Source organism: Phascolarctos cinereus, unplaced genomic scaffold (genome assembly GCF_003287225.1).
Source record: "Phascolarctos cinereus isolate Bilbo 61053 unplaced genomic scaffold, phaCin_HiC Scaffold_2;HRSCAF=192, whole genome shotgun sequence".
Taxonomy (NCBI): domain Eukaryota; kingdom Metazoa; phylum Chordata; class Mammalia; order Diprotodontia; family Phascolarctidae; genus Phascolarctos; species Phascolarctos cinereus.
In genome coordinates this window covers 338,079,542-338,101,584 of record NW_027555625.1, presented here as the reverse complement: position 1 = coordinate 338,101,584, position 22,043 = coordinate 338,079,542, and the positions used below count along the sequence as shown (strand labels likewise).

Below are 22,043 nucleotides of genomic sequence, written 5' to 3'. Positions count from 1 at the left end.
AGCTGAAGCAGCCAGCCTTCGTCAATTGTCTATGTATCATGGATATTGAATTCTTCTCAGAAATATCTAATATAAAGAATATTCCCCAATTGACCATTTCCCTTCTTATTCTAGTTGCCTTAATTTTGTTAAAGCCAATGTTTTTCAATTTTATGTAATTGAAATTATCTATTTTATCTTTTGTAATCACCTCTATCCCTTCTTTGGTTAAGAATTCATCTCTTCCTCATCAGTAGCTACAAAAGGCAATATCAATGCCTCTTCTAATTTCTTTAATGTCTTTAATATTTAATGTCTTTAATATTCAAGCTCACAGATACATTTTGGTTTGTTATGGAATATGGTATAAGATATGATAAATTTAATTTCTGTCAGACTTTTCCGTTTTCCCCAGCAATTGTTGTCAAATAGGGAGTTCTTTCCTAGGTAATTAACGTTTTTTGTGTTCATTGAACATTGGGTTTTATGTTCAATTATATCTCATTTTTCTTTTCTAGTCTGTTCCAGAAATCTGCTTTTAAAGTAGATAGATGACTACTGCTTTATAATATATTTTGTTGTCTAGAAGTGCTATTCCTTCTTCATTTGTATCTTTCTCCCTAATTATTTCCCAGATTGTCTAGATTTTTTATTGTTCCAAATGAATTGTATTATTATAAAAGCCCTATAAAGTAGACTTTTGGTAATTTTGTAGGCATAGCACCAAGTCTGCAAATTAACTTCAGAAGTATTTTCATTTTTCTTATATTGACATGGCTCATCTATAAGCTACGTTAAACTGGGCCCATCTATAACCTTGAGTTAAGTTGTTCTTTGTTTCTTTAAGAAGTATGTTGTAATTATGTCTACACAGCTGTTGAGAATGATTTGGTAAATTCACTCCTAGATATTTTATGCATTTTGAGGCTAATATGGATTGGAATTCCATTTTATTATGTTGCCCTGGATTTTGTTATTGCTATATAGAAATGACATTTACTTTTGTGAGTTTATTTTTGTAGTTTAAATCTTTGTTGAAGTTATTGTCTTATTTAGTTTCTTTGTTGATTCCTAGGACTTTTTAAGTAAACCATCATGTTATCATGAACTAGTGGATAGAGTGCTGGGCCTGGAGTCAAGAAGACCTGAGTTCAAATCTGTTCTCAGACACTCATTAGCTGTGCTACCCTGGTCTAATCATTTAACATTTTTGCTTCAGTTTCATCAGCTGTAAAATAGGGAGATAATAATAGCACCTACTTCATAGGATTGTTGTAAGGATCAAATCAGATTATATTTGTAAAAGTACTCAGCACAATGCCTGTCTATAACAGAATTAAAAGCTAGTCCTCTGAAACGACTAACCAAATTGATAAACTTGTAGCCAACAAATTGGAAAGAAATTGAAAATAAGTGGACTGTTGTGATGTTATCTTGTTTGTTTCCCCCCCCTTACTTTTGTTTTTTTTTAATTTGTTGATTTTCTAATTAAGGGATATAATTTTTTCTTCTAAAGACTACTTTAGCTGAAGCTCAGAACTTTTCATATGTTGTCTCATCATTATTGTGTTCTTTCACATTGTTATTAATTATTTCTATGATTATTTTTCCCCCTTAAGCCAATTACTATTTAGGATTTTGTTAATTCTCTGTAGGAGATTAGTCAATAAAGAATTAGAAGAAAAATAAGAGTGAGAAAAATTTGTATCAAACGTCATTGATATACAAAATACACTGGAAACAGACACAAATCGCTAATAATAAGAAATTAATATTAAAATGACTCTGCGGTTTTTGCCACATACTTTAGCAAAGATATTATAAAACAGAACTCATATTTACCAATTCTAGGAAAACAGGCACACTAACATATTACTGGTGGATCTGTCAATTGGCCTAACCATTATAATTTGGAATTATGTAAGAAATATCATTTAATTATTCATAGGCTTTGACTCAAAAATCTCATGTCTACCCAAAGTATATATAGTTTAAAGAGGTCAATGACAGAGAGATCTCATATATTACAATATGTTCATTGCAACAATCTATATTATAAGGAGAAAAAAATCTAGAAACAAAGTAGATGTCCATCAACTGAAAAATAGGTGAACAAATTGTAGTACATTAATTTAATGGGATATTGTTATGCCAAAAGAAATGATAGATATGAAGAATTAAGAAAAATTTGGGAAGGTTTATATAAATTTATACAAATTGAAATAATCAGAATCAAGATAACAATATACACATATACACATGACCATAACAATTTAAAGGAAAGCAACCCATATGAACAATCATGATTCCAGAGGTCTGATGATGAAATAGTTTCTCTCCCCCTGGTAGAGAGGTGGTGGACCAGAGGTACAGAATAAGACAAAGGGTATCAGATGTAGACAATGTATCAATTTATTTGCTTAGTAGTGCTTTTGCTACAATGGTGGGTTCTACTGAGAATGTGGTATTAGTATATGGCAGAAATCTTTTTAAAAGTATCAATAAAACATTTAAACAAAAATAAGTATGTAAGTACTTATTGAATTAAAAATTGAAAGGCATACTGGAATAAATTTGGAAATAATTTTCTACAACTAATTAAGTTGAGAAGTAATTACAATCAGCTTTGTTTTGGGAGTGTCTAGTCTAAATGGTATGAAATGAAATGTGCAAAATCAAAGTACTCGTATAGCTACAAAGAAATGGTCATTTGTACAATACTATTTGTACTGAAACATTGCATCATTTCTAAAGGACAGTTCAACATGAAGGAAAGTTGTTTGAGACTTGGGATGATGAGGCAGCTCTGAAATAAAGTCCTTCCCATAAGAATTTTTCCGATATTTAGCAAAGACAAACAGATTAAAATGATGATTAGCTAATGACCAATACAAATATTTTCCAAAAAAATTCATCAATAATGTGAATTCTGGAGTTTAAAACAACTATGAATCAGGAAACTGAAATATCCATTTGATGTTGATCATCTTCATCTCCTTTTAAAAATCCACTGAGCTACCTTTTCTCTGAATTCATTTTATTGTTGTTTCCAAAGTAGTAATTTATTATCATTCCTATCCCCATAGACACATCACTAGAAACACAAGTGGATCTCTAGGAAGTTAGGTGGTACAGTGGACAGAGTGCTGGGCCAGGAGTCAGAAATACAACCTCAGACACTTACTAGTTGTGTAATCCTGGGCAAATCACTTAATCCCCGCAGTTTCCTCAAATGGAAAATAGGGATGATGATAGCACTTGTTCCCAGTATTGTAGTGTGGATCAAATAAGAGAATATGTGCTTGGCACATAGTAGGTGCTTAATAAATGTTTCCTCCTACGCTTTTTTTCCTATGGGCAAAGCTAGGGTATCAAAAGAATGCTGGGCAAAAGGTCAATTGATACTGATTTTTCTGTGGGGTGCCCAAATTTTGATGATATGCCTTACACAAGGCCATATTTTCTCCTCCAGCTTTCTACACAGTCATCTATAGTTTGTAGTAATAAAGGTGGAGAATAAGTAGGCCAATCTTCATGAACCCTATAGATAAAACAAAATGTGGAGCACAAAAATAATTCTCTCTGAGAAGCTGGTACAAAATTTGGCCCACTTGATCCAACTTCCAAAGAAAACTGATCTATATTGACAATATTTTTAAACATAATGCTTTAGAATATGAGAAATCATACCTGTTTTTTTCTTTTTCATCCCTAACATAATCATGTATAGAGTCTCTTTTATCACTTCCAAGAAAAGTGTCATGGCCCCTTTTGTCTACAGTGTGATATATTCTAGAAGCAAGACGTAAATCAGTAGGCAGCACAAATGTTGGAGCGGCGGTACATAGCTTATGAAGCGTGTGAGTAGACTGCCGACACACAATCCTAAAAAAGAAAAAGAAAATGTGTCAGTCTATTTTGGCATTTTATGATATACAATAAAATAAAATAAAATACAAATTCATGTTAATAAATAGTTTGGAGTGAGAAGGGATTCAGAAATGTAGAAGAGCAGATTTTAAATGTTAGTAAAGATACTTAATATACATAATATCACAGCCAGGAGGTTTACCCCACCAGAGCAAAGTTAAGGGCTATGTGAAAGTTAATTCAAGGCAACCCAGAAAGTAAAACTGCCTTTGGGTAAAATACCCTGATTATTTTTTTTAGATTGTTCGCAAGTGATCAGAAAGTTACATGACTTTCTTTTTCAATGATTTTATAGACGTCATCTAAGAGGCTGTTTTTTGTTGTTGTTTCAAGAAATGAAAATTCACACAAAATTGTTGAGTTTGAATTACAGTTTTAAACAGGGTTATATATTTTATATATGCAAATAAGATCATCATAACCAATTATTTTTGCTATGTAAAACAAAGATAATTTTCAGCTAAGCATATTTCCATTTATATTGTAATTGACTGTTTTTTAAAGTGCTAAAAGATGGGTTAATGACATCATTTTATAGTTATGTAATATGGAAGCAGCATGGTGTAGTGGCAACTCCTGTGACATAGAGTCAAGGAGACCTGGATTGGAAACCTATCTATACTAACTAGCTGTACAACCTGCAGATAACTAACTTTGACTCTCTAGGCCTCCCTTTCCCAATCTTTAAAAATGGGAACGATAGCACTTGAAGTACCAGCTTCACAAGGTTGTTGTAAGAAGAGAAAGAGATAACGTATTTAAAGCAATTTGAAAACTATTTAAAAAAAAGTATAATTAGCAGCTATGATTATATGCATATGTTGCTCAACCGAATGAAATACTTTTAAAAAAATAACCAACAAACAATGAGTACAATGAGATCTTTCATTCACTACAACTTTTAGTCAAATGTGTGATTATAAAAATGTACCGTGGAATCTGTGGAATATTGCTTGCCAACCCTGCCTGCTCCCTACAAATGTTCTCATCAAGATGTTCTCTATGTGTAAATTAATCTCATATAATTTTCCTACAGAATGGAAAGAAAGCCTATAGTTCAATAGTTTCTGATGCCCTCCCAGTCACCTTTTTTCAGTCCTGGCCCATAAGGTCCAAGACTTTTGTATTTCCTCCTACTTTCAATATTTCATAAATTAATCCCTTATGACTCTCACAAAATTGTGTCACTTCCAACTGGGAGCTCTTCTATGTATACTTAGCATAAAGCAAATACCTTTCCCATCCTGATTCTCTTGAATACCACTTCTACTATTTGAAAACAGAGGCAGAATTATGATGTTAGTTTCCAAGTATGGTGGCTCAACTGTTGTTGATGATGTTCTATTTTCTTCTGTTTGTTTGCCCTATTTTCATCCTTAGATGTCCTTTTAGTTGTATCTTTCACTAAAATTTCTTTAAACTTATTTTTCTCTTTTATTGCTCCTCTGTTTTATGAGGCAATACTGCTCAGTCTTCGATCATTTATATAATATTTTACAATTTGGTTTATATTCTAAATCAATGTTGCCCTGGCTAACTGTATCTTTCCATTTAAACAGGTAAATCAGTGTTTGCTAACTAAGAAATTTTACATTTCTTTAATCTTCTTGTTATGGTCATTTATTTTCATCTGTTAAATTCCTGTGCATCATTATAGTCTGTGTCCATGTCCTTTTTTCTGTGCATATCAAATTTTTCATCATCAATAACAACAAAATAAGTGAGGATGAGATTATTTCAAAGGTAAGCATGTCTTTTTCTCACTTCCAACTTTACATAAATTTTTATTTTTGTTCTTATGAGTTAGTGATTTGCCTACACAAAGATAGTTGATTCAGGAATGATTCCCATACCACTAACGAGGCATTTTTAGGCATTTAGGTGGATCAAGTATTGGAACTTGGATGAGGAAAACAAAGTTGAATCTTGAGTACTATAAAGCTCTTTGTAAACCTTAAAGCCATAACTTCATAAGAGTTATTATTATAATCTCCTTTCTATCAAAATATAATCAAATTCATTTTTGTTACATTATTCAGTTGTAGATCTCCCAGTTCTTTTCTCAGAGAAAGTATGAATGAATCTTCTGTTTAATTACATCTTTGTTTATATACTTATTTATTTTGCCTAGTGAAATTCTAAGAGGAAAAAAAATTACAAGAAAAAACTCATGAAACTTGTTCTTACTGTTAGATAAACCAGCAGGAGAGAAAGAATTCTTTAGTTTCCCATTGTGTTAAACAAGGACAGAATTTGTTAAGGGACAGAAAAGAGGTTACACATGTAGTGTTAGTATCTGTATACTATGTATATATTTATATAATATGTATATATTTATATACATATAAATTCTTCAGGGTTTTTTTGGCCATTGTTTCATTCACATAAAACAGAAAAACATAAAATATGTTCCTAGTATGTAGTTAGAATTTCCTTCCATTTCATTAGAATTTTACTTTGACAAGTCATTACTCAATTGATAAATGGTCAAAAGATGTGAACAGGCAGTTTCCAGATGAAGAAATTAAAGTTATCTACAGTCATATGAAAAAATTCTCTAAATCACCATTGATTAGAGAAATGCAAATCAAAATGACTCTGAGGTACCACATCACACCTATCAGATTAGCTAACATGACAAAACAGGAAAATAATAAATGTTGGAGAAGATGTGGGAAAATTGGAACACTGATACATTGTTGCTGGAGTTGTGAACTGATCCAACCACTTGAGAACAGTTTGGAATTATGCCCAAAGGGCTATAAAAATGTGCGTACCCTTTGACCCAGCAATACCACTTCTAGGGCTGTATCCCAAAGAGATCATAAAAATGGGAAAAGAACCCACATGTACAAAAGTATTTATAGCAGCTCTTTCTGTGGAGGCAAAGAATTGGAAATTGAGGGGATGCCCATCAGCTGGGGAATGGCTGAACATGTTGTGGTATAGGAATGTAATGAAATACTATTGTGCTATAAGAACTAACGAGCAGATGGTTTTCAGAAAAACCTGGAAAGACTTACATGAACTGATGCTGAGTGAAGTGAGCAAAACCAGGAGAACATTGTACACAGAAATAGCAATGCTGTGCAATAGTTAACTATGGTAGACTTAGCTCTTCTCAACAACACAATGATTGAAGACAATTCCAAAAGACTTGTGATAAAAAATGCTATCTACATCCAGAGAAAGAACTACAGAGTTGGAATGCAGATTGAAGTATACAATCTGCTCTTTTTTTCCCCCTTCTATTTTGTTTTGTTTCTTCTTTCTTGTGGTTCCTCCTATTGATTCTAATTCTTCTTGACAATATGACTAATGTAAAAATATGTTTAATAGGAATGTATATGTAGAGCCTATATCAGATTGCACGCCATCTTGGAGAGAGAGATGAAGAGAAAGTTCAAAAGCTTATGGAAGTGAATGCTGAAAACTAAAAATTAATTAATTAATTTTTTAAAAATAAAATAAAATAATAAAAAGAATTTTACTTTGTTTTCACCTATAGTTAACTCTGTTGTGGTGAAATATAATAATAGCTAAGATTTATATAACACTTTAAGGCATGAAAAGCACTTTACATATATGATCTCATTTGATCTTAACAACAACCGTATAAGGTTGATGCTGTTACAATCCTCATTTTACAGATGAGGTAACTAAAGCCAAGAGAAGTTAAGTGACTTACCCCAAGTCATATAAATGTTTGAGGTAGGATTTATACTTGGGTCTTCCTTATTCCACGCCTGGCACTTTACCCTGATGCATTACCTAGCTGCCTCAAGTTAGGTGTAGATCTCTGGCAATTACTGGATAATAATAGAACAAAATAGGGGCAGCTAGGTGGCGCAGTGGATAGAGCACCAGCCCTGAATTCAGGAGGACCTGAGTTCAAATCTGGCCTCAGACACATAACACTTAACTATCTGTGTGACCCTGGGCAAGTCACTTAACCCCATTGCCTAGCCAAAAAAAAAAAAAGAATAGAACAAAATATTCCTATTTCTCAGCTGTGCAAGGTACTTTACAAAAACGGCCAATGATCAAGGCATACAAACTATGTGCAGAAAAATAGAGATAGTAAACATATGCTTTGCTGACCACAACTCAATAAAAAAAAAGTTATAATCAACACAAAGCCTTTGAACAAAGGATTCAAATTTAAATGGAGACTAATTTTATCCTTAAAAATTGTTGCATCAAAGAACAAATCATAAAAATAATAAATACTTTTATAAGAAAATTATAAGACCAAATACCACACCCTCTAGGATATAGCCAAAGGAATTCTTGAGGGAAAATTTATATCACCAAACACTTTCATCAATAAAAGTGAGAAAGAACAGATCAATGAACTGGACATGCAATCAAAAAAAAGTTAGAAAGCAACAATTCAAAAAACACAAAAACCGAAATTCTGAAAATCAAAGAAGAGATAAAATAAAAAACAAAAAAAATTTCATTGATAAATAAAACTAGGAGCTATTTTTTAAAATGCAAACAACTAATAAAATAGGAAAACCACTAGCTAACCTGAGTGTTTAAAAGAAGAATATCAAATTGCCAATATTAAAAAGGAAAAAAGGAAAATTCAGATAAGATATGGATTCTGGAACCTAGATTTATCATGTAAATGTCACCATCATCACCACTTTTGTCTGAGTACAGATGGTAGTGTTTTTTGTGCCTGGCACAGCAACCAATGTGGGCATAGTGGTATATGCAGAATTGCTGTTGGGTGAATGGAGGTGTTCTGCACTTACTGGTTAACCGGAGGTAAAAGCTCACATTGTTGTCTTGTAGGCTCTGTTTTCTGGTGTAATGGTACAGCTGGTCACTCACTGTGAAATAAAGCGGCAGTAAGCAAGAGTCACATTCTTCATGAATGAGTTCCAAGTCCACACTCTTTTCATCATTAAAGGAGGTTGCTTCATTATTTCATTAAGAACAATGGCACCATCCTCCCTTTCATAATTTATTCACCAGTTGTTCATCACATTCCTATTCTGCTCCCTAGAGTGCTCATGGTCGTTCAGGTAAGAAATGATGAAGTTGCAAGTGAGTTCCTGCAGAATCTTTTTTTGTAAGGGCTGTATTATTGTGATTACAGCCATGGTTGAAAATTTGCACAGTTTGCTCAAGCACTCTTTGCAAGTAATGTTAGGGCTATTGCCATGGTTACCATTCAGTGGTAGAGTAGCTGCAAAACTTTTGTATCCACGGCATGATTCAGAAATGCCTCTGTTGAGTAACATAGAAATGTTTAAGCTTTAGTGGTAAAGAGAAGCACGTGGTTTGGAACAACTCTTCCAAACCTCACTCATACTGGCAGTGTGAGTCCCCAGAGCACAGTTGCTGCAGATCTCCACAGAGTAACAGTCTAGGAATAGTCCTAAAGGGTTGGGGGGGTCTTTATAATGGGATATTCCATGAGCCCCAACCAGTATGCTTCTACCCTATGATTATCAGTTGATATCAAACAGTAAGCCAGACTTAATTTGCTTTTAGAAAGGAGTATTTACTTATTGTGGTATAGTAAGAATAGTTGGTATAAAACATCTCCCCAAAAGTATGGGACATACTCACATATAAGTACATACAGAATCCATGGGAAAGTGGACTCACGCTTAGAGATCACATGTGGCAAAAGTATAACTCACATCTCTGGGTTGCTAGAAAAATCTTTGTTCTCCTTTGTGGAATACTTGTGAAATTTCCCTTGGCAACGGTTATGCTGAACACCTTATAGAGTCTGGAAGCTGTCTTTCCTTGATGTATTTAGTTTGTCCTTTTCTCCCAATACAAACAATGCCACCAGTTGTTGCTATTCTGAAGATACTGTTATGGCAATAATTTAAAAATAGATCTTCTGGCCCTATAAAGTTTATTAGGTCCTCTTTGGGTCAAGGGACATGGAGAGTAGACCAAGGCATTCTTTCCCCATGCAAGAGATTCCTTTTCTTAAGACTTGGCCAAAGGCTTCCACCACTCAGCTGCCAGATTATCAAATGCCAAACTAGCTTACTGGACTTATTATACAAGCCCCATTGGGCATGACTAAGTCCCTCAACCAATCAGAACAGACTTCCTGTCTAACCCAGTTGAAATACATGTAATTGACTGACTCATTGTCTAGGCCTTGTTAGACTTCTGACTAGTTCAGTGGAGATGTGCTCACACTTGAAAAAGGTATCAAGGATAAATGGGGTAGAGTGAATTATCTGACTCAATAAACTTCTACCCTTACAAAAGGAAGATATGGACTATTTTAAACCATCATTCTATTAATTCCACATCCTTCAAAGGAGATTCTGTGAACCTATGGAAAAGCATCCAGATGTTTTCTCTGAGCCAATGGGAACTATATGTACTTTTGCCAGTACAATATCATATGAATAGACATTTTTTATAAACCTTCTTCTGGAAGACATACGGAAAATGAACATAAATATTTCCTATGAAGAACTGAAAAGTTTAAAGAGATATGGCATGATTGTGCTTATATTGATATAAATGTCTAAATGCCAGTAGGCAGAGAAGTACTATTTTCTCTGTAACCCATGACCTAAGTTCTCTGGGTAACTCACTGAATTTGCTCTCATCTCCGTCCACTGACTTCCCAGCTTCCTTCAAGCCCTAGTAAAAATCCCACCTTCTATAAGAAGTTTTTCCCAATGCCCCTTAATAGTTGTGCCTTCCTTCTGTTGACCATCTCAAATTTACACACACACACACACACACACACACACACACACACACACACACAATTCATAGACAGTTTGTACATAGTTTTTTGCATGTTACTTCTTCATCACCTCCCCCAATTTATTTTTTGCCTTTCTTTTTATCCCCAATACTTAGCACTGTACCTGGAAAATAATAGAAGTTTAATAAATGGTTAATGACTTGGCAGTCAAAGGAAGATGCTGAATTGTCTTCTTTCTCCAAAGAGTATGCTACAACAGGAAATCACTCTCTAGAAGGTTTAGGGCCCAAATTACTTGGAGATGCTTGACTTGTGGTCACTCACAAGGCAATGGTCAAAACCATTTCTATTCAGAAAATATCCCTTCTCTGTCACAAGGCTAGATTCCAGGATCATGCTGCCTAGGGAATTAAAAATCCACCCCTTCTCTACTCAGGAGGTTGTGGTTCAAGAATAGTATTCTTGAACTCCCCTCTCAGGCTGTGTGTTTTTTGTGTTGTGTTCCTTCTGTAAGTCACTGTTACTGCTCCTGATGGAGGAGAGAGAGCAAAATCCACTCCCTCACCTCTTGCTGCATTTTAGAAGAAGATACAAAGGAAGAGATACAAAAAAAGGATGCAAAGAACAAGTCCTCAAGAGGTCACCAACTAAAATTATTTTGATAGTTATCTTTTGCCTTTTTAATTAATAGTATTTTATTATTTTTCCAATTACATGTAAAGATAGTTTTCAACATTCATTTTTGTAAAATTTCTAGTTCCAAATTTTTCTCCCTCCCTCCCTCTCCCCTCCCCAAGACAGAAAGCAATCTGATATAGGTTATACATGTACAATCATGTTAAACGTATTTCCACATTAGTCATGTTGTGAAGGAAGAATAAGAACAAAAAGGAAAACCATGAGAAAAAAAACCCCAAAAACAACAAGAAAAGTAAAAATAGTATGCTTCAATCTGCATTCTGACTCCACTGTTCTTTTTCCGGATGTGGTTAGCATTTTTCCATCACAAGTTTTTTGGAATTGTCTTGGATCATTGTATTGTTGAGAAGAGCTAAGTCTACCATAGTTAATCATTGCACAGTGTTGCTGTTTTTGCATACAATGTTCTCCCAGTGTTGCTCACCTCACTCAGCATCAGTTCATGTCAAGTCTTTCCAGGTTTTTCTGAAAACCATCTGCTCATCATTTCTTACAGAACAATAGTATTCCACTACATTCATAAACCACAACTTGTTCAGCCATTCCACAATTGATGAGCATTCCCTCAATTTCCAATTCTTGGCCACCACAGAAAAAGCTGCTACAAATATTTTTGTACATGTAGGTCCTTCTCCCATTTTTATGATCTCTTTGGAATACAGCCCTAGAAGTGGTGTTGCTGGGTCAAAGGGTATGCACATTTTTATAGCTCTTTGGGCATAGTTCCAAATTGTTCTCAAATGGTTGGATCTGTTCACAACTCCGGCAACAACGCATCAGTGTTCCAATTTTCCCACATCTCCAACATTTATCATTTTCCTGTCTTGTCATGTTGGCCAATCTGATAGGTGTGATGTGGTACCTCACTTGTTTTAATTTGCATTTCTCTAATCAATAGTGATTTAGAGCATTTTTTCATATGACTACAGATAGCTTTAATTTCTTCCTTTGAAAACTGCCTGTTCATATCCTTTGACCACTTATCAATTGGGGAATGACTTGTATTCTTATAAATTTGATTCAATTCTCTATATAGTTTAAAAATGAGACATGGCTACCTTTTCTAAGTACTTATGATGGGCACTGCAATAAAAGATGACCAAACATCCTAAGAAATCCTGGCTAATTGCTTTTGTACATATGAAAAACCAACTCCTTTATTTATCTCTCCATGGAGAACCTGTGAGCCATCTTCATGTTTTGTTTATAAAAGAATGTCAAGATGGATGCAATTCAGTTCCTCCAAGAATATGCCCACTATATTTTCATTGGACAAGAATCTGTCATTTAGAGCAGGGCTTCTTTAAACTTTTGCCTTCAGCACTTCTTTAACTGTGAGGCATGGCCCCATGTGAGGTTGCAACCCACAGTTTAAGAAGTGCTGATTTAGAGTACCAACAGCTAAGGCAAAGTCCATAGGTGTTCTAAAACCTTTATCCTTTGCTACTGTTTCTGCAGAAGAAGAAGAGGCCACACTGGGGATCATTTTGTATTTTATTTTGTTTTACAGATTGCCATGGCCAAATAAATAATTTAACACTCATATTTAGACTAATCTTCCAAAAGGAGACTCAGTCTGCTACTCAAACCGTACTGTATGCTTTTCCATCATGGTACAATCTTCCAGAATTTACACTCTATCTGTGACAGCTCAAGATTATCTTTATGCCACAAAGAGGCACTGAAGTAACTCTAGAGAAGAGATGCGCATACTTGTCTGCCACTAGTCTATTTCTGCCTTCTAAAAGTATTTCAGCTCCAGTCACCCATTTTTTTCACTCTCTTCTTCACCATCATCATCAGTAATTTCAAAATCCTTCAGATATCCTCATCGTCCTTTGCCCTCCTTGACTTTGTAGATTTCTATCTGTATTCTGCATCAGTCAAATACCAATTCAATAAGTCACACCCTGGTCCTAATCATCCCAAAGCATTGCTTCACTTTCACCATTTCTAATTTGGTTTTCCTCCTCTCTGATCACACCTTCATTACTTACTCTTTACTCTTTAGTACTCTCACTCTTTCTAATGCACTTATGCAAAAAATTGTGTGTGACTTGTGTGTGACTTCCAATGACCTTTACAATGCTTCCCACTTTACACAATCTTTTAACTTCTTTCTAGTTTCATGGACTCAAGCCAATATTAAATTATTTTATTCCAAATATTCACTCTCCACCATCTTAAACTCTTTCAAATGAGTTCAACACATGTGTGCTCAAACCCGTTTCATTTCTTCCACTTGCTTTTTCCCCAATCTGTTTCCAAGCCAATAAGACATTGATAGAGAAAGAACCATACTAACCTGACTCATTAAACTTTAATTACCTCTAACTTCAAATTGGCCCTTAATTTTGCTCAACAATCTATATATTCATATGATATGCGCTCTTAGGTTATTTTTTCAAAATGGTTATTTAAAGTCTTTTCCTTTTTTTTCAATCCCCGTTTCACTTCAACTACTATCACTTTCTTCATTTCTCAAATACTGAAATGGAGCTTTGATTTCTTCAATTCAGGAATTCTCTTCAATGATCCATCCACAATCTATCCATGTTTGCCCATTCTATGTGACTCATCCATGCCCTCCAAGTTTCATCACAGGGAATCTACCCAGCAAACTTGACTCCTTCCTTTCTTTCTCCCAACATCATAAGGGTATCAGTGGAGCACTTAGCAACTACGGATCCAGATCACTGTCCATCTCTAGTTGTCTGTCCCACATTAAGATGCATGTCAAACTCTGGGCAATAGAAATTATTCATGTGTTTGGCCTTTTCTGTGTAGATGGACAGGCCACATTCTTTTGAATAATTCCAGATCTCTTCCATAAGGCTCAGCAATGGTTTGAGGCTAGAGGCAAAAAGATACAATTTTATCCACAAATAGGAATAGCTAGACGACCTCACTATTAACAGGAAGACTCTCTTTGATCTGGACTATGCCCTGGATCTCCACCATCACCATAGCAAGTACTTCTGTAAGCAGACATTTACCTGGTTCATGCCTCACCCATCAATTATTATCAGCAGGTAATTGAACAAGATAATTTCTGTCATTTTTCCAAGGAATCCTAAATGACCTTGACACATGGATGGGAAACAACTCATTGTAAGAGAGCCTGTGTAGTAATATTTTGTTCTCCCCAGTATAAAGCTAAAACAAAAAGCACCACAAGATCTTATATTTTCTTACATCTTTAAGTCATTTGTGAGATAATAAAGATGTGACCCATTATTGAATATCACTTACAAAAGCCTCTACATTTTCTACCAATGCTCTCATCAAAGCTGCACTCAATTCACATATAGGTGACCCTCATCAAGATTATATATAGATGGGAAACTAGGTACATAGCTAGGCAGTTGTTGACATTTTCTCAGTCATAATTTGGAGGTGTCAATAAGTTATATTTTTGCCTTGGTCAGTTTTAATGAGTTTTATTTCATTTAAGAATTCTGAACTTAATAAATACCAAATAAAATGAGCGTTCCCATACATATTGTAGAATAGGAGATTATGCATGAAATTGGAAATATCAGGTAGAGTTGAATATATAATAAATTCACTAAATAATTTTCACAGCTTTATGATTTGTTGGTGATTCATCCTGGCCTTTTTCTTCTCTTTTAATTTTTTGTTTGGGAAAGGGGAGGAAACCATATCATTAGTCATCCTTCCCTCCACCATACCTGTATAATGAAAAAAGGAAAACAAAACTGATTTTCCACACAGTTAAGTAAAACAAATTTTCACATATCCATGTGCTTAAAAATGTATTATTCTAATTTGTATCTTAAGTCCTCTGTGTCAGGAGATGGGTAGCATACCTCATCAGCAATCCTTTAGAATCATGACTGGTCATTACATTGATCAGAGTTCATTAGTCTTTCAAAGTTGTTATCGTTACCATGTTGGTGTTCTTATATTGATTATTTTCCTATTTCTTCTCACTTTACTCTGTATGCAAGTCTTTCTAGGTTTCTCTGAAACTACCTCTTGTATCAGTTCTTATAGCTTAATATTCCATTCCATTCATATACCATGATTTGCTCAGCCATTCCTCGATTACTTGGGCAACTCATTAGTTTGTAGGATTTTGCTACTACCAAAAAAAAAAAGCTGCTATAAATATTTTTTGTATATTGGAGTCTTTTCCCTATTCCTTTGAGCTCTTGGGATCATAGGTCTCAAGTGTGGCTGGATCAGAGTCAGAGACTTTTTGCATCTTTTGAGGCATAGCTCAAAATTGCTTTCCAGAACTGTTGAACCAATTCACAGCTTTACCAACAGCAGATTAATGTGTTTATTTTTCTATAGCTTCTCCAACTTTTTTTTCATTTCTCCTTTTTGTCATCCTTGCTAACCTGATGGTATGAGGTGGAATTCTAGAGTTGCTTTAATTTTCATTTCCTTACTTGTTAATGATTTGGAATATTTTTCACATGGTTGTTGGTAGCTTGGATTTCTTCCTCTAAAAACCGCTTGTTCGTATTCTTTGCTTATATATTGAAATCACTTCCTTATCCACGTTGGAAATGAGTTATTTGTCAAAGAAGATTGTTTCAGAGTCATATTTCCAGTAAATTATTTCCCCTCTATATTTAGCTTCATTGGCTTTGTTTGTGCAAAAACTTTTTAATCATGTAATTAAATTTTTTTCCTATTTATCCTCTGAGATTCTGTCCCTTGTTTAGTTATCAACTCTCTGTATCCTCCCTAGTCTGAAAAGGTAATTTCTTCCTTATTCTTTTAATTTGTTAATTATTTTACCTTTTATATCTAGATCATAAATCCATTTGAATCTTGTACTAGACATCCATTACACCTGCAATGTATGCCTTCCTTTACCTCATCTTCATAAAGTCCCTCTCTTCCTTTAATATGCAGCTCAACCCCTATCTTCCATATGAAGCCCTTCCCACTTCTCCCGCTTTCTAGTGCTCTCCCATCTACCTTGTATTTAGCTACTTTGTGTATCTTTATATTAATTCAAAACTTATTCAATTTTTATATTATATTCAAGATGCCCTGAATTGTCAGCCAATGGTTTTTAGTATTCAGTGAATTAGTCAATAAGCATTTATTAAATACTTAAAATGGGCCAACACCTACTAAGTACTGGGAATGCAAATATAAGGAGAAATAAAGACAGGCTCTGGCTGCATGGAGCTTACATTCTAATGAGGGAATACAAAACATAAAAAGAAGCTAAAAGGGTAAGGAATAGGGAACAAAGGTACCAAGGGAAAGGGGTATGACAGAGTAAATCCAGAGGGATTGAGCACCTTCCTTAAATGTAAATTCTGGGCCAAACCATCCAAACAGAAGGAGGGTCTACATAGGTGGAGAGTACTTCCAGTGTATGAATTCAAGGGCTGAAGTGATGCCTTAGAATAAAGAGCTGGGGCAAAATAGAAGTTTTTAGAGCAGATTATTACCTGATTCATATGACAGATGAAGACAGAAAGATGATGACTTTCATCTGCCCAGCTGTATCTTACCCCAAGATATCACAGGGGCGCCTGTCACTTTGAGATTGAGGGAGGAAGTAGTTGTAAATATGAACACCTTGATGACATCATTCCAAAAGGAAAAACAAGCAGAAAGACTGATGAAAATGTTGAATTGGTTAGAGGAAAGTGGCCTAAAACTCTCCATTGATAAAAACCGGGTTTTTTTAGAGCCTCTGTCAAGTATATGGATCACATTGTATCTCAAAAGGTGTGAGTACAGCTCCCCAAAAAACAGAAGCACTCAATTTGACAACACTAAAAGGACCTTAGAGATTTAAGCTCTTTTCTAGAATTTGGCAATTATTATTAAAAATTTGTTTAAAAACTATGCTATTACTTCTTAAACCACTGAATGACTTCACTCTGGCTTATATGACTGAGGAGGCACAGAAACAGAAAAAAGACACAGAATTGACTTAAAACCAATGCAGAACAAGACTTTCGTTTTGCATACAAATGTCAGCCTTGGAGGGATTGACAGTCATATGAAAGCAACTGCATTTTCGTCAGATACTGGTGCAACATTGAGACCTATTACCCCCTTCACAAGCTGTGATAGTTCACTTCACCAAGAAGTTCAAACACTGTGCGTATGAAGACAAGTTGCGAAGTGAGGACTGCAGCTTACCATAGATAGGGAAACTACGAATTTTAGCATTTACTACCAATCAAGGAACACTAACATAGATTGCAAATTCCCTTTATAGAAGTCCATGGCATGCTGAAGCCATGGTGATACCGAAAGAAGCACTGAAAGTTATATATGTCAATGCCCAAGAAGCTGGATCATAGGTAGATGCCAATACAACTTCCACCAGACAGTATATCAGCAGCTTTTCAAACCAAAGGAGGTTTGCTCAGCTACAGCATAGAAGGAAACAAACATCTGCTACATGCTAAGCACTGTGTTAAGTGCTATGCAAATATATCATTTGATGGTCACAACAACCTTGTGAGGTAGATGCTATTTTACAATTAAGGAAACTGAGGCAGACTGAAGTTAAGTGACTTCCCCAGGGTCATACAGCTAGTAACTGTCTGAAGCCAAATTTGAACTCAAATCTTCCAGACTCCAGACCCAGTACTTTATCCATTGTTTTACCTAGTTGCCTCAATAAAAGATACTTGACAATAATACATCACATATTTATGTGCTAAAGTAGATGCAGCTCCTCACCTTAGCTCACATTGCCTTCATGAGAAAACTTTCTGTTTAGCAGGAAAGGATTTGGTGAATCCAATAGCCTTGGGTCATTTCTCAAGTCTGAAGGCTTCTACTCCACATGGAGGAGCCTCTTTCACACCCTTATATCACTGGGAAGCCATGTCAATACATCACCTGTACCAATCAAATCTCAAGGATAGCTATTTTTTCCCTTTTTTTAGGCAATTGGGGTTAACTGACTTGCCCAGGGTCACACAGCTAGTAAGTGTTAAATGTCAGAGGCCAGATTTGAACTCAAGTCTTGACTTCAGGGCCAGTGCTTTATCCACCGCGCCACCTAGCTGCCCCTCAAGGATAGTTTTAATACCTTTAACTACCCTAACATGCTTACTGTGGGTTGTTAGAAGATAGTATTCCAACTCTCATTCTCCAGGCTCAGAACTTAGCAGAATTCTCTCTCCTTCATTCTTCCTGTTGAAAATTACCAAATTTCTCTGTATCTGTCTTCACAATATTTCTTAGATTCATCCCTTCTTATCCATCTCAATAGATTGTTGTTGTTTGTCCTTCATTTTCTAAAGGGATCAATGACATCAAGGGGTGATGTCTTGACTCACACGTGAATTGGATTTAAGTGAGGCAGAGTTGTGAAAAATCTTCAACCTCACTCTCTCTTCTTGAGTCATTGAAGTCCAGTGGCAGGACAGAAGTCAGAATGACTAGGGATGGCGCAGGATGCAATGGATGGGCTTGGTGTCTTTCATGCCTGACCAGGCTCTAAGTCCTCCACAGAACATGCTTCAGCTGCCTTCATAGATGTTGGAACATGTTGTTCTCATCCACCCATTCTGCTGGATAAAGTCTTCACATGCTTGGAGCAGACATGCCCCTGATTTATTGACAGATTTTAGGTCTATTGGTTACCCTCAATCAGGTTTAGGGGTGTATGGGGTATTCAGGGAGGACTGGCACCTCTTGTATGAGGCCCTTCCAAGCCCTTTTCAGGGCTGCTCATCCACTTTTGGTGTTCACCTTCACCCAACTCTCAACTGTTGCTCCAAGAAGCTGTAGCATGTGCAGCAGCCACACCTAGTAATCCATCTCAGCAGGTGGGCTAAATCTCAATAGATACCCATGGAAAGCCTTCATAGCCTCATGTTTGTATTATTATAATTGGCTTTTTGTTGGTGACTCTGTATCCAGTCTCTTCCCTCATCAATTATCCTCATTCACTGATAAAGATGTTCAGATCAAAGAAATGTCTACTCCTGGGTTTACCCTCATATTGTGCCTAATAATTCACCTAGCAATACTTATCGATTAACATCTTAGCTTAGATTCATTTGCAATGTGACCATTAGCTGAGGGCAGAGTTCTACAGGAATGGGAACCAAGATAGATTGACTTTTTTACAACAGGGAGAAAAAATAGGTATAATTGGAGCATGGGGTTATTAATCAGTAAGAGGAGGCATGGATAGTTACCATTAGAGGCTCTGGGCAGCATGAATTTGGCTAGGATTTTGAAATGTGATATAAGAAAGCAGAGGGTAAGAGGCCTCATTTAAAAAAAATTAATTTTTAATTTTATTTATTTTTTTTTGTAAGAGTACTCTGAAGACAAACAACATATACTTTGGGATTTTGCCAAAGGCTGGACCTGGTTATGGGCATAAATCTCCTGCTACATTTTCTATATATTCTTCCACGATAAAACCCAAACTCCCTTTTTCTCCTGATCATACTGATAATTTATATGGCAGCAAAGGATTCTTCTTCAATCAATGATTTTATTATTAGTGTTAATTATAGAAAACTATTTTGACTACCAGGATAAAGTCATTGATGAGAGAGGTTGAACACAAATTTAGTTAAAGAAAAAGTGGAAGCAGTTGCCTGGAATACTAATAAAACAGGAAAGAAGGAAATTAAGTCTTTATTTCTACAGATCTCATTCTTGTTCCTGCATGGGAAGACTTTAATTCATTTAAAAAATGAAAATAATACTGCACATCAATAAACCCTACAAATATTTTTGGCATGCTCCAAGAAAAGTTATATGTTTTTACAGCATAGTCTCTTTAAATAGACTATCATTCCTTGAAAAACTAAGACAAACACACACACACATATACACACAAAACAGTTCTGTGTGTGGTCACACTACTTTACTTAATTCACTAAGTGCAGGTGTGCGGTTTTATTTTTTTATCATGCAGTTTCTGCACCATTGATAATCTGACAGTAACTATTTATTGAAGGCAAAATACTTTGTCTACTGTCACTATTTGTTTTAATATATAATCTTGTTAACTAAATGAACTTAAAGCAATGCAGATAAGCATTGGCATGTAGAGGGTCACTTAGATGCCAATTTGTTTCATAAACTTTGGAATTCTTTTACCATGAGTACACTCTCAGCTAGTTAATTGTGAGCAATATCCGTTTACAAACTTTAGGTCTGCCATAAAAAGGCTCTCTCCCAGATCCAGTACACCTTTCAGGGCCCTCAGCAACAACAAAAGCTAATAATTAAAGCTTCTTTAAGCCCTCATAAAGAGTGAAATGAAGAAGAATCTAAAATAAACATAGTCATAAAAAATATACTGACAAAACCAAGTAAACCAGAGCTTCCACAAAATGACTGGCAGAAGACAAAGCCTATACTTGTAAATATATACTTATCACACTATTATTATATTAAGTGTAGCTTACAATATGCTAAGATGACATTTTGGATACACTAAGGCCTCAACAATACAAAATTACCAAATATTGTAACATGGCCAACTTCTTTTTTCTACCACAGTAACAACCAAGTTTCTAAAAAAAAAATCAAAACAAAATCACATCACAATGGCTGATGATATTGAATTAAATGCTATTCTGTGACTATTTCTTTAGTCCCTAAGATAGCCTTCTACATTAGCAAAGCACCCAAAAAATTAGCAAAAAAAATGGATGGAGAGAACAGAAGTGGGTCTGTGAGATTAGAAAGGCACTGGTAGTGAAGCTAGAGAGGACCTATAAAGTTCCTAAAGTGCCACCTAAAGGAACCATCAGCCCTTTTCTACAAGAAATCTAAATGAGTTTTGCATCCCTGCCAATTTATGTGAATGTAGTTTCTGAATCACTTGCTTTATTTTTTTTATAAGAAGGCTCCCTATGTGAATCCATTTTCCAATGATATTTTTTTAAAAATACTTTTCCTAAGACTTTTTTAAGTAACAAATTTAAAATTTAAGTTACTCTGAAGTTGTTTTGGGAATCTGTGAGGCCTCAGCATGAAATCTTCTTATTTGACATTTTGGTTTGGCTCTTGGGGATGTTGTAGCTGTCTTTCCTGTTATTTGCAAAGATTTTAAACTGGAAACCTAAAAAAAAAAAAGTACTGATATGAAAACCAGTTTGTTTTTTAAAGGGAAAAAGCTATGCACAATCAGTCTTTAATTTTATTTCCACCTCTATGCAAAACCTTTAAAGGGACTAAAATTTTCCTTATTAGTGAATATTTGCCTTTAAATCCACTACTAGACTTTCAAATGTTATGAAATAATGAATTCAGAAAATCACAAATGTTAAAGCTGAAAGAGACCTCAGAGATTATTTAGTCCAACCTCCTCATTATACAGAGGAGGAAAGTGAGACCCAAAAAGGATCTCACTTTGAAAAGACTTGCCATTGGTCATACAGAGTCACACTTTTGGTATACAGAACATATGACCAGGCCAGAATTCAGATCTCCTATCTCTAAGTCTAGGTTTCTTTTTCATGAAACACATTAGATTATCATGACCATAACTTTTACCAAGTAAAAGTTATTACCATATTTACTCACATTTATCACCCCGGAGAGGAAACATGCATGGTGTATAGAACTGGAAACCCTGGATTTTAATCCTGTCCCTTTCACCATCCATGACCCTGAACAAGTCAAAGCCCTTGGTAACTCTCAAAAAGCGTATGTTGCAAAGTAGTTGCTAATTTGCATAGAGAAAGTTCTCACCTAAATCCCCAACACGGATAAAATCACAGATACAATTAAAAAA

At 35.1% G+C, this 22,043-nt stretch overlaps 1 protein-coding gene across 1 annotated transcript in view; it reads right to left on the bottom strand.

Moving 5' to 3' along the window:
* The window catches only part of TTC6 (tetratricopeptide repeat domain 6), a 286,301-nt gene that overhangs the window by 213,357 nt on the left and 50,901 nt on the right, over nt 1–22,043 (bottom strand). Inside the window, exons 4-5 of the mRNA XM_078149180.1 lie at nt 21,244–21,368; nt 3,670–3,864 (exon numbers count right to left, since the gene is read on the bottom strand). Coding sequence (XP_078005306.1) covers nt 3,670–3,864; nt 21,244–21,368 — 320 coding nt within the window. The remainder of the gene's footprint in view (nt 1–3,669; nt 3,865–21,243; nt 21,369–22,043) is intronic.